The sequence below is a fragment of the Leucopleurus acutus genome (assembly GCF_964270905.1).
Source record: "Leucopleurus acutus genome assembly, chromosome: 1".
Taxonomy (NCBI): domain Eukaryota; kingdom Metazoa; phylum Chordata; class Mammalia; order Artiodactyla; family Delphinidae; genus Leucopleurus; species Leucopleurus acutus.
Genome location: NC_139142.1, coordinates 54,303,654 through 54,317,758, shown reverse-complemented (window position 1 = coordinate 54,317,758; position 14,105 = coordinate 54,303,654). Strand labels below are relative to the sequence as shown.

Sequence of the window (14,105 nt, the reverse complement as noted above, 5' to 3'; positions counted from 1 at the left end):
ATTTACCCCTGATTGCCAACAAGTGCCTGTCATAATTATAAAAGCCCAACTCAGCTATGTGTGTCTGGTATACTGGCTTCCACAAAGCTTGTGTGTTAGACTAAGACATAGTTATTCTACTAGGCACAGGAAGGCAATGTATATGTGCTTTGGAGTCTGAAAGACTCTAGCTGGAATCCCAGTTTGATATTTTAATAATCATATTCTTGCTCTGTGAAAGTTAATTGCTTTGAAACTAGTTCCCTCATCTGATGATGTAAACCTTGAGAAGGGTAGTGAAGATCTAAGTATATAACATATATAAAGCACCTAGTACATAGTGGGCACTTGGTAAGTATTTGTTCTCCTAAAAGGGAAGACCCAAAGAAATATAATACATAAACTTATTCTTTAATTCTTTTTTAAGGCTGATTATCCTAATATTTATTACTTTACAAATAATTATATAAGTTTGAAGAGACACTTTGTTGCCAGGTTATATCTAGTTTATAAAAATAGAACCCTCTTTTGGAAGAATATTCTTGGAATTAGAGAAGGGTAGATTTAGAAAACCGAGATTTGAGTTTCCCTCTGACCCTAGTTGTATGACCTTGTGAGTCATTTAAATTTTAGTGGAGTGATAGGTCTTACAGTAATACACGCTTCTGTATGCGATGTTCAATGTTTCCCAAACTTGTTTAATAGTCAGTGTTTCTCAAACTTGCCTAATCCTAGGAATCACTAGGAATGCATATAACATACAGGTTTTGGGGCCTCACCTTATACCTACTGAATCAATCTTCAGAGTTAGAAATCTGCATTTTTAACAAATAAGTTAGGTATTTCTAGGATCAAGTTTTAGAAACACTATTATTGTATTTACTGTAAGATATTCTTGGTTAAATTTAATATGCTTCCAAAATGTTAAGTTGCTAATGGTTTAGGATTTTATAAATTTGGGTTTACATTTTTTGTTTCTTTGGGATAGGGTTTGTTTTATTTTCAGTAAGCAAGTGATTTCTACAAGTTTATTGTTTAATTGGTGAAACATAAAAATGGTAATGCTCAGAATAAGGACTACCTAAAGATAATTACGTAAAAATTATAAATTCATTCTGTCTTCACATCAGCATTTCCAGATTTCCACATAGATTCCACTACTACCTACTATAGCACATTGTGCTGAATTTCCTGAATGTTGTTTTTTCCTGGAGCTTTACGTTAGTATCAACTATTAGTAGAAAGCATTTCCATCCAAAGCCAATATCTTTATGAGGCTTACTTTATGAATTAACTATCAAAATTAAGAAGAATTTAGAAAGATATCCATGTTACACCCAGAAGGTCTCTATCATTTAATAGCAGATATTTTTTAAATCTTTTTCAATGAATCTGACTTAGTGCCCTATACTCTGCAGTACTCTCTAGCCCAGCGGCCACCAGCCACCTCCTCTCCCTGCTGTCCTGTTTTTATTAAAATACCCTCAACAGTATTAAAAACAAATTATATTTTATTGTTATTACTTAATGGTTTACATGGCAGCTATACATAAAAATGGATGGTGACTTAAATATATATTGCCTAGGATTTTCCATTTAGTAGTTTTGTGGTTTTAACAGCTGCAAAGTATTAGTATAGGGTGTTCAGTTTAAACATTCAATTGTAGATTAAAATTTTAGATATTTATTAAAAGGAGGCCTACATTAGGGTTTGATTTGTTTTTAACTAGGAATATAACATTTGTATATTTATGGTACACTAGTCCCTGTACTAATAATCCCTTTACATTTTCTTCATTCAATCCTCACAGAGGTTCTGGAAGAGCTACTACTATTATCCCCATTTTACAAATAAGCTTAAGTGTCTTGACCAGCTTCTGTCAGCAATTTAAGTGGCAGTGCTATGATTTAAAGCCAGGAAGCATAATTCCAGATTCTGAGCTCCTTTCCTATATAGTTTATTGCCTCACAATCCAGACCATGAGAGTGGGAGAAAAGAGAGAAATGGAGAATATAGGCCTCTCTCAGGAAGCAGTTTAAAAATTCTAGATTTAAAAAAATTCTGTTTTGCTGTAAAGTGTCATTTAAACATTAAATGCCTGTCATGTTTTTAAAATATATATATTTGATTATCTCTTTCAAACATTGAATTTTGTATTTCATTGTAATTTTAAAGCCTCTTTTATAAAATGTGATAGTATGGCTTATAATAAATGTTCTGATCTGCTAGTAAGGTAAAAAGTATTATAAAAATTTTAAATAAGATAAAACTTTAAAAAATTACTGTAATGTTATAATTTTTAATATTATGTTATTGAACCTTTTTAAAGGTTTAGAAGCCAAGATAGATTTAGAGGAGAGATATGTACCTATGGTATTACATCATTCAAATAAATATTTTTATGTATTTTATTTATTTTATAGGGATTACAACATCCAATGTAAGCATAATTGGTCAACGTGTGAACTATGGGTTTGGATGTGGTGATTTTGAAGATGATAGGCCACATGACATTTCACCTAGTGTTTTAAAAATACAAAATAAGGAACACCCAAGACATTATAAGCATACAAAAGGTTAGTAAATTTCATAAGTTCATTTTTAAGATTCAGTGTCTCTCTGTAAGCATGCCAATAAAGAAAAACTAACTGAGGTCTCAGTTTTGAGATTTTTCTTCTTACCCTTCTGCTGCTGTGTTGTTGTTTGAATAATTTTGCCAAATAGGAGAACACATAGGTTCACATATTAATTTATGGTTTTGTCTGAGGAGCCAATGCAGGGAAGCTGTTACCCAAGAGGTTAAAACTAGGGTTTCCCTGCTGACCTTTAACCCCAGGATACACACACGCATACACACACATACAGACATTTTACCATTAAAATGCAACGGAGAAATCATGTGAACAAAAGACTCCTAGGTGCCTACTTAGGTTGTAACTATGGAGTAAAACTGTGGAAACAGGAATATAATTTCCCTGTGGTAGAACCTGGGAAGCTTCCTTGTTATCACTAACCATTGTTAATAATTTACATTCCTTTTTTTTTTTTTTTAAACTTAGTAGCAAGCAGCACTTCTGTGACTGCTCTGTTTTTTTCAGAGATCCTATTTCAGCTGCATTTAAATTTTTTTCCTCAGGGTAAAGAGGAAGTGATTTTGTTTTGTTGTTGTTGTTGTTGTTTACTATTGGGGTATAGTTGCTTTACAATGTTGTGTTAGTTTCTGCTGTACAATGAAGTGAATCAGCTGTATGTATACATATATCCCCTTCCTCTTGGACCTCCCTCCCACCCATCTAGGTCGCCACAGAGCACCAAGCTGAGCTCCCTGTGTTATACAGCAGGTTCCCACTAGCTATCTGTTTTACACATGGTAGTGTATATATGTCAATCCCAATCTCCCAATTCATCCCACCACTCCTTCCTCCCTCCCCCATGTCCACACGTCCATTCTGTACATCTGTGTGTCTATTCCTGCCTTGCAAATAGGTTAATATGTACCATTTTTCTAGATTCCACGTATATGCATTAATATATGGTATTTGTTTTTCTCTTTCTGACTTACTTCACTCTGTATGACAGACTCTAGGTCCATCCACCTCACTGCAGATAACTCAATTTCGTTCCTTTTTTATGGCTGAGTATATTCCATTGTATATATATACCGCATCTTCTTTATCCATTCATCTGTCAATGGACATTTAGGTTGCTTCCATGTCCTGGCTATTGTAAATAATGCTGCAGTGAACATTGGGGTGCATGTGTCTTTTCGAGTTATAGTTTTCTCCAGATATATGTCCAGGAGTGAGATTGCTGGATCATATGGTAGCTCTATTTTTAGCTTTTTAAGGAACCTCCATACTGTTCTCCATTGTGGCTGTATCAATTTACATTCCCACCAACAGTGCAAGGGGTTCCCTTTTCTCCACACCTTCTCCAGCATTTATTGTTTTTTTGATATTGAGCTGCATGAGCTCTTTGTATATTTTTTGAGATTAATCCATTGTCAGTTGCTTCATTTCCAAATATTTTCTCCCCTTCTGAGGGTTGTCTTTTCGTCTCGTTTATGGTTTTCTTTGCTGTGCAAAAGCTTTTAAGTTTCATTAGGTTCCATTTGTTTATTTTTGTTTTTAGTTTTGTTATTCTAGGAGGTGGGTCAAAAAACAAAGAGGGAGTGATTTTGAAGGGTATAAATATTTCAGTAGAGTAAATAGAAGTCACCTGTATTTAAGCATTGTGACCTATCAGTAAAGGTAAGGAGCTGTCATTTTTTTGTGTGTAGCAATCTTGGTTATCGTAAGGTCAACTTCTCTTGTTTCTGGTCACCTTAAGTCATACATGTGCAGGTAATCAGGCATTTTAGACATGTATATTTTTTGTGGAGCTAACACAAATTCAGTAAGAGGGAACTTGATTAGAAACCTTTTGTGTTTTGTTGTTGTTGTTTTTGTTTTTTTGGTAAATTTCTTAAAATTTAATCCTTAATATAATTCATAGTATCTATTCTTTTTAGGAGAGATCATTTGTCCATTGTTTTTACAAAAGAGAATGACAGGGTTTTTTCATATTTACTTACATATTTTATTTCTTATATAAAAAAATCAAATGTAAAAATACTTTTCTTCCTAAAGGTAATGTAATTTAATTGTTTTTAAATAATTGCTGAATATGTTCATTTACTGCCAGTGGCTTTTTTTGTTTTGGACAACAGACTCATAAAAATATTTGTATCTTTGATCAATAGTTAATTCTATTCCAGAAAATTACTTCACACTCACACTTCCAACTCTAAACCAAACATATACTAGGTCTATCTGGCCAACAAGAATAAACATGTTCAAGACCAAACTTAGCTTCCTTTCTGGACCTGCTCCTCCTCCTTTTTTATCTATTTTTATTAGCAGCATTACCATTTTCCCAGTTACGGAGACTTAAAACTTTACAGTCATCTTTTCTACTTCTCCTTATCCTCCAAGTTCAGGCAGTGACCAATCTTACCAATTCTTTTCAGTTTAATTTGGGCTTTCATTACTTCTTCCCTGGATAATTACAGTAGCCTTGTGATAAGACATTTTATCACTTATTTTCAGTTCTTTTTAATTAAGGCTACATACTCTTCCAGAATTATCTTTCTAAGGTACAGTCATCATCTCTTCCATACTCAAAGCCTTGAGTGGTTTTCACAGAATAAATTTCCTACTCTGTAGCATAATTTTTAAGACCCTTAATAATCTTGCCTCAGCTTACCTTTCTTGAATTACCTCTCACTATACTTCTTTTCATGCCCAATGCTCTAGAATTCTTAATACTAGAAGTTTTCTTGGTTTGTATGTACAGTCTTCATTGATGCCCTTTCCTAATCTTAATGTGTCCAGATCATGTCTGTTTTTTGAATATGGCTAAAAGCCATTTCTTTAGGAAGCTTTCCCCATGTTTCTGGTCTGGAGTAGTATAAGATAAAGTTAAGATACTGTCATCTTTATATCCCTATTATGCTTTGTATATAATGGTGTTCATGCCACATGTTAAATGAATGGAGTGGTGATGAGCCAACCAAAACTAATAGTGTGGCCTTGGGCACAATCAGACAAAACTTGCATCCTCAAATAATCAGGTTAAAGTAAATATTGAGTGCAGTGCTAAAAGGAATAAAAAAAACTTCCAAAAGAAATATTGGCAATGAGTGGCAAATGTGAATGGATTCCTTTTACAAGAAACTTCAGACTATTTTAGGATTAGCTCTCAGAACCACCTCTTCTTCCTTTTCTCTGCTGGTTGTCCCTTTGAACCTGCCCATTTTCTAGCATATTAACCTGGAGCCCCAATTAATGATTTGAGAAAGTGATTAAGATGGATGCTTGGAGTGTTAGCAAACTAGATTCCATGAGTTAATATTTTCTCTTTCTCTGTTTGAATGAATGGGACAGAAATAACAACAAAAAAAGATTATATAAGGATAGTTCATATGCAAAAAATCTTTTAAGCATATTTTTTTCTTTATATGTTAGAATTGAGATTTGAGCAATATTTCTTTCAGTAATTCTTTGCTTAGAAGAAACTGTAGGGTAAAAAGTAAAAGTAACATTAAAAATGATGTTATGATCGCTGCTCATTAATTATTTCCAGTTCTCCTTTTGGCTAATCAGCAGGAATACACTTCTCTGACCCTTTGCAGTTAGATGATCACATGAGTTTCTTTAACCAATGAAACATAATCAGAAGTGACATGTGGGTAGAAGGGCTTTAGAACAGGTTCATGATTCTCTTTTTCCATCTTCCTCCTGCCACTATGATTCTGACGTTTTAGGTGATGAACCCTGGTCCTTGAGTAAGGATTATATGGAGCAGAACCTCTCCCCTGTTTCAAGAACGAATATTATATGATTGAAAAAACTTTGTTTTGTTAAGGTAAAAATAAAAACAACCAAAAAATGGTGTTATGTCAGCCTCTCTTATAAATGAAATTAAGCTACTTAAATATGTTTTTTATGTGTTTCCTCATGAGATTTGTCTAATTATCAATCATCTCTTAATAGTTTATGTATAGATTTTATGTTTGTGAACTATTGTGGAGCAAATTGTTCCATTTACTGAGATTTGTTTCTCTTTGTCACCAAACACTTTTTGGGGCTACCTGATGTTTCTGTCAGTTGACCCTAAATTAATTATATTTTGCTTTCCATTTTTTCTGCCTTATAACATTCATCTAACATTTATTGAGCACCTACTATGTGCCAAGCACTGTACTAACGGTCTCTGGAAAAGAATGATAATCAAAACTAGACATAGATGCTATTCCCATAGAGCTTACAGTCTAGTAGGAGAGAGGATAATTAAATAATCACAAACTGAGCTAGAAGTTAACCTAGGAAAGTACAGATTGCTGTAAAATTGACTTGATCTGTTCCTGGGGGTTAGACGCTTTCCTTCAAAGTTATCCTTTTGTTGGTTGATTATCATGTGGTGATTATTTTCTTGTATATCTTTTCCACTCTCTTTTTTTGGCTGTGTCAGGTCTACATTGTTGCGCTTGGGCTTTCTCTAGTTGTGGCAAGTGGGGACTACTCTTCGTTGCAGTGCATGGGCTTCTCATTGCAGTGGCTTCTCTTGTTGCAGAGCATGAGCTCTAGGCATGCAGGCTTCAGTAATCGTGGCACGTGGGCTCAGTAGCTGTGGCTCGCAGACTCTAGAGCACAGGCTCCGTAGTTGTGGCACACGGGCTTAGTTGCTCTGTGGCATGTGGGATCTTCCTGGACCAGGGCTCAAACCCATGGCCCCTGCATTGGCAGGAGGATTCTTAACCACTGCACCACCAGGGAAGTGCCATCTTTCCCACTCTTAACCTTGGCATGTATAAACTCCTTAAGTGTTTCAAGGTTTCTTTTCTCTCTAGTGCCTAGTCTGAACTAGGTTTCTTTTTTTAATTGAAATATAGTTGATTTACAATATTGTATTAGTTTTACATATATAGCAAAGTGATTCAATTATATATATATTTTTCAGATTATTTTCCATTATAGGTTATTACAAGATATTGAATATAGTTCCCTGTGCTATAAAGTAAATCCTTGTTGCTTATCTATTTTATGTATAGTAGTGTGTGTATGTTAATCCCATACTCCTAGTTTATTCCTCCCTTCCCTCCCATTTCTGTTTGGTAACCAGAAGTTTGTTTTCTATGTCTGTGAGTCTGTTTCTGATTTGTATATGGATTCATTTATATTATTTTTTATATTCCACATATAGTGATAGCATATAATATTTGTTTTTCTCTTTCTGACTTACTTAGTATGATATTCTCTGGATCAATCCATGTTGCTGCAAATGGCAATATTTCATTCTTTTTTATGGCTGAGTAATATTCCATTGTGTATGTGTATATATGTATGTATGTATACATATATATATATATAATATATACATATACATCACATCTTCTTAAACCAGTCATCTGTTGATGGGCACTTGTGTTTTTTCCATGTCTTGACTATTGTAAATAGTGCTGCTGTGAACATTAGGGTGCATGTATCTTTTCAAAGTAGTGTTTTCATTTTTTTCTGGATATATACCCAGGAGCGGAATTGCTGGATCATGTAATAGTGTTTTCCATAATGGTTGCACCAATTTACAGTCCCACCAACAATGTACAAGTGTTCTCTTTTCTCCACCTCCTCTCCAGTATTTATTACTTGTAGACTTTTTGATAGTAGCCATTTTGACCGGTACCTCGTTGTGATTTTGATTTGCATTTCTCTAATACTTAGCAATATTGAGCATCTTTTCATGTGCCCATTGGCCATTTGTACGTCTACTTTGGAGACATGTCTGTTTAGGTCTTCTGCCCATTTTTTGAGTTTGTTTTTCTGATACTGAATTTTATGAGCTATTTGTATATTTTGGATATTAACCCTTGTTGGTCACATCAATTGCAAATATTTCCTCTGATTCCCTAGGTTGTCTTTTCATCTTGTTTATGGTTTCCTTTGCTGTGCAAAAGCTTTTAAGTTTGATTAGGTCCCATTTGTTTATTTTTGCTTTTATTTCTTTTGCCTTGGGAGACTGATCTAAGAAAACATTAGTACAATTTATGTTTGAGAATGTTTTGCCTGTGTACTGTTCTAGAAGTTTTATGGTGTCATGTCTTACATTTAGGTCTTTATGGGTTTATTTTTGAATATGGTGTGAGGTAGTGTTCTAATTTCATTAATTTACATGTAGCTGTCCAGCTTTTCCAACACCACTTGCTGAAGAGGCTGAGAAATTCTCAAACATAGAGAAGGAAACAGATATCCAGGTACAGGAAACACAGAGGGTCCCAAACAAGATGAACCCAAACACCCACACCAAGACATATAATTAACATGGAAAAAGTTAAGGAGAGGATTCTAAAGACAGCAAGAGAAAAACAAAGAGTCAAAGAGTCAGTTACAAGGGAACCTCCATAAGGCTATCAGCTAATTTCTCTGCAGAAACTTTGCAGTCCACAAGGGAGTGGCATGATATATTCAAAGTCCTGAAAGGGAAAAACCTACAACCTAGGATACTCTACCCAGCAAGTTTATCACACAAATCAAAAACATACATAGATTCACAAAAACCAAAAAGAAAGGAACTCCAACATAATACACAATCATCAAACCACAAAAGGGAAAACAAAAGGAAGAAATGAACAAAGAAGAACTACAGAATCAACTGGGAAACAAGGTTTAAAATGGCAATAAGTACATATCTATTAATAATCACTTTAAATATCAATGGACTAAATACTCCAATCAAAAGACACTGAATGGGGGCTTCCCTGGTGGCACAGTGGTTGAGAGTCCGCCTGCCGATGCAGGGGACACGGGTTCGTTCACCAGTCCGGGAAGATCCCGCATGCCGCGGAGCGGCTGGGCCTGTGAGCCATGGCTGCTGAGCCTGCGCATCCGGAGCCTGTGCTCCTCAACAGGAGAGGCCACAACAGTGAGAGGCCTGCGTACCGCAAAAAAAAAAAAAAAAGACACTGAATGGCAGATTGGATAAAAACACAAGAACCTACAATATGCTGCCTACAAGAGACTCACGTTAGGGCAAAGAACACATACAGATTGAAAGTGAGGGGATGGAAAATGATATTTTATGCAGATGGAAATAACAAGAAAGTGGGAGTAGCAATACTCATATCAGACACAATAGACTTTTTTTTTCTTTTTTAATAAATCTTTGTTGGAGTATAATTGCTTCACAATACTGTGTTAGTTTTTGTTGCACAACAAAGCAAATCAGCCATATGCATACACATGTCCCCATATCCCCTCCCTCATGAGCCTCCCTCCCATCCTCCCTAACCCACCCCTCTAGATCATCGCATAACACCGAGCTGATCTCCCTGTGCTATGCTGCTGCTTCCCACCAGCCAACTATTTTACATACAGTAGTGTATGTATGTCGATGCTATTCTCACTTCACCCCAGGTTTGCCCTCCCACCCCATGTCCTCAAGTCCATTTTCTAAAGACAAAATAGACTTTAAAACAAAGTTCATAAAGAAAGACAAAGAAGGACATTATATCATGATAAAAGGATCAATACAAGAAGAGGATATTACTCTCATTAACATATATGTACTCAGTATAGGAGCACCTAAATACACTATATAAAACAAATACTAACAGACATGAAGAGAGAAACTGACAGGAATACAATAATACTAGGAGACTTTAACACCCCACTGAGATCAATGGACAGATTTCCAGACAGAAAGTCAATAAGGGAACAGAGAACCTAAGTGATGCAATAGACCAGTTGGACTTAATTGATATCTATAGAACACTACATTGATAAAACCCAGAATACACATTCTTTTCAAGTACCAATGGAACATTCTCTGCAATAGATGACATACTAGGTCACCAAACAAGCCTCAACAAATTTAGGAGGATAGAAATTATTTCAAGCATCTTTTCTAACCACAATGGTATGAAACTGTAGAAATCAGCCACAGAAAGAAAAATAAGAAAAAAACCCATCACATGGATACTAAGCAACATGGAAGTAAAAAACCAGTGGGTAAACGATGAAACCACGGAGGAAATCAGAAAATACCTCAAGACAAGTGACAATGAAAATACAACTTTACAAAATCTATGGGTTGTAGCAAAAGCATTTCTAAGAGGGAAGTTTATAGCGATACAGACATTCCTCAAGAAACAAGAAAAATCTCAAATAACCTAACCTACCACCTAAAAGAACTAGAAGAAGAAGGACAAACAAAACCCAAAGCCAGCAGAAGGAAGGAAATAAATAAATATCAGAGAGGAAATAAATAGAGATCAAAAAAAATAAAAAGATCAATAAAACCAAGAGCTGTTTTTTTTGTTTGTTTGTTTTTAAGATAAACAAAATTGACAAACCTCTAGCCAGGCTCACCAAGAAGAAAAGAGAGAGGACCCCGAAAAAACATAAGAAGGTAAAGAGAAATAACAACTGATACCACAGAAATACAAAAACTCATGAGAATACTATGAAGAGTTATATGCCAACAAATTGGACAAATTTTTAGAAATATACAGCCAAAATTTAGTCAGGAAGAAACATATTTTGAACAGACTGATCACTAGAAGTGAAATAGAATCTGTAATTTAAAAAGCTCTCTGCAAGCAAAAATCTCAGACCAGACAGCTTCACTGGGAAATTCTACCAAACATACAAGACCTTACACCTATCCTTCTCAAACTATTCCAAAAGATTGAAGAGGAGGGAACACTCCCTAATTCATTCTATGAAGCCACTGTCACCTTGATACCAAAACCAGACAAAGACATTAAGAAAATTACAGATCAATATGTTTCATAAACATAGATGTACAAATCCTCAACAAAATATTAGCAAATATTTTTTGATTTGGTCCAGTGGTTAAGAATCCACCTTCTAATGCAGGGGACGTGGGTTCGATCCCTGGTCGGGGAACTAAGATCCCACATGCCATGGGGCAGCTAAGCCCGTGCGCCACAGCTACTGAGCCCACACGCTCTAGAGCCCATGAGCCACAACTAGAGAGCCTGCTTGCTGCAACTACTGAGCCCGCGCACTCTGGAGCCCATGCGCCACAACTAGAGAACCTTTGTGCCACAGCTACTGAGCCTGCACACTCTAGAGCCCACGTGCTGCAATGAAAGATCCCATGTGCCGCAGCAAAGATCCTGTGTGCCACAACTAAGACCCAATGCAGCCAAATCAATCAATCAATCAAAAAAGAAAACTTTAACAAAATATTAGCAAACTGAATCCAACAATATGTAAAAAGGATCATACATCACGATCAAGTTGGATTCATTTTAGGGTCACAAGGATGGTTCATCATAATAAATCAATCAATGTGATATATCAATACTACATCAACAGGAAGCCATATGATCATCGCAATAGATGCAGAAAAAGTATTTGATAAAATTCAGCATCCATCCATGGTAAAAACTCTCACCCAAGTGGGTATAGAGGGAACATATCTCAAAAGCCATTTACAGCAAACCCACAGCCAACATAATACTCAATGGTGAAAAGCTAAAAGCCTTCCCACTAAATTCAGGAACAAGACAAGGATACCTGCTCTCACCACTTCTATTGAGCATAGTATTGGAAGCATTCAGACAAGAAAAAGAAACAAAAGGTATCCAAATCAGAAGGGAGGTGGTAAAACTGTCCCTATTGGCAGATGACATGATACTCTATATAGGGACCCCTAAAGACTCCACACAAAAATTATTAGAACTAATAGATGAATTCAGCAAGGTAGCAGGATACAAGATTAATATACAGAAATCTGTTACATTTTTTTACAGTAACAATGAAATATCAGAAAGAGGTTAAAAAAAATCCTATTTAAAATCACATCAAAAAAAAAAAATACTGGACTTCCCTGGTGGTTCAGTGGTTAAGACTCCGCACTCCCAATGCAGGGGGCATGAGTTCGATCACTGGGGGGGGAACTAAGATCCCACATGCCTCATGGTGTGGCAAAATGAAGAAATGAAATGAAATGAGTGAAAAACCTATATGCTGAAGACTCCAAAACATTGATAAAGGAAATTGATGATGATTTTAAGAAATGGAAAGCTATCCCGTGCTCTTGGATTGGAAGAGTTAATGTTTAAAAGTTAATACTACCCAAAGCAAACTATACAGATATAATGTGATCCCTATCAAAATACGCATGGCATTTTTCACAGAACTAGAACAATAATACTAAAATTTATATGGAATCACAAAACACCCAGAATTGCCAAAGCAGTCCTGAGGAAAAAAGAATGAAGATGGAGGCATATCCCTTTGAGACTTCAAACAATACTGCAGCACTACAGTAATCAAAACAGCGTGGTATTTGCACAAAAACAGACATATAGCTCAATGGAACAGAATAGAGAGCTCAGAAATAAACCCATGCACCTACAATCAATTAATCTATGACAAAGGAGGCAAGAATATACAATGGACAAACCAGATATTCTAATTATAAATATTTATTGAGTTGGGCTTCCCTGGTGGCGCAGTGGTTGAGAGTCTGCCTGCCGATGCAGGGGACACAGGTTCGTGCCCCGGTCTGGGAAGATCCCACATGCCGTGGAGTGGCTGGGCCCGTGAGCCATGGCCGCTGAGCCTGCGTGTCTGGAGCCTGTGCTCCGCAACGGGAGAGTTCACAACAGTGAGAGGCCTGCGTACCGCAAAAACAATAAATAAATAAATAAATAAATATTTATTGAGTTAATGAATATGCGTAAATATATAAATTGTAAATTCTTTGTATGAAGTTAGTTTTCAGTTTTAAAAGATCATGTTATGATATCCTGAAATACTATATAAATATGTATTTTTTAATGTGGGTTTTTTGGTTTCTTTAGGATTTACAGGATCATCATCAAATTTCCACCAAATTTCCAGTTTCGACTTCATGTCTACAAATACCTTATCAGAAGACTCAGTAGTAGTTGTTGGAAAAGGTATTTCAAAGTTTTTTAGCTTTTAATTGAATATGTTCTTCACGTATAAGCAAAGCATATCAATAAAGAATAGAGAAGAGTGTGATTCAGGTGTTGAATAGAACTTTCTTTTTAAAAAATCGTTAAATTGAAAGAATTAAAAGTGAATACATAACATGACATTTCTATCCTCTAATGAAACAACAGTAAATTCATGTCAGTAATTTTCAGAGATGTATTATGTGACAGGTGGAGTTTAGGTACTTCTAAGACACTTTTAGGATAGCTTAGACCATTTTACCACAGTTTAAATTCAAATAGTAGTCCTTATTGATCGACTTTGTCATCAATATAAATTAATATAATTGTACTGTCTCCCATGCAAAGACTAGACAAATCTTAATTAATATCTCTTATATATTTTAGGGGAGTTAGGAAACCTTTGAACAACATATTTGCAAATATCCCTTAAAACTAGTGTTTTTTTCCCCCAACTTTATTGAGGTATAATTGACAAATAAAATTGTAAGATATTTAAAGTGTACAGTGTGATGATTTGATATCCATATACATTGTGAAAGGATTTCCCCATCAAGTTCATTAACACAACCCAGCTAGATTCCTTTTTAATTTTTTAATTAAATTTTATTTTTTAATTAAATTAAAATTAATTTA

General features: G+C 35.3%; 1 protein-coding gene across 2 annotated transcripts in view; it reads left to right on the top strand.

The window, feature by feature from the left end:
* The window catches only part of TOGARAM1 (TOG array regulator of axonemal microtubules 1), an 81,168-nt gene that overhangs the window by 34,988 nt on the left and 32,075 nt on the right, over window positions 1-14,105 (top strand). For both annotated transcript variants that reach the window (XM_082841204.1, XM_082841203.1), the window contains 2 exons: window positions 2,404-2,556; window positions 13,353-13,451. In XM_082841204.1, coding sequence (XP_082697330.1) covers window positions 2,404-2,556; window positions 13,353-13,451 — 252 coding nt within the window. The remainder of the gene's footprint in view (window positions 1-2,403; window positions 2,557-13,352; window positions 13,452-14,105) is intronic.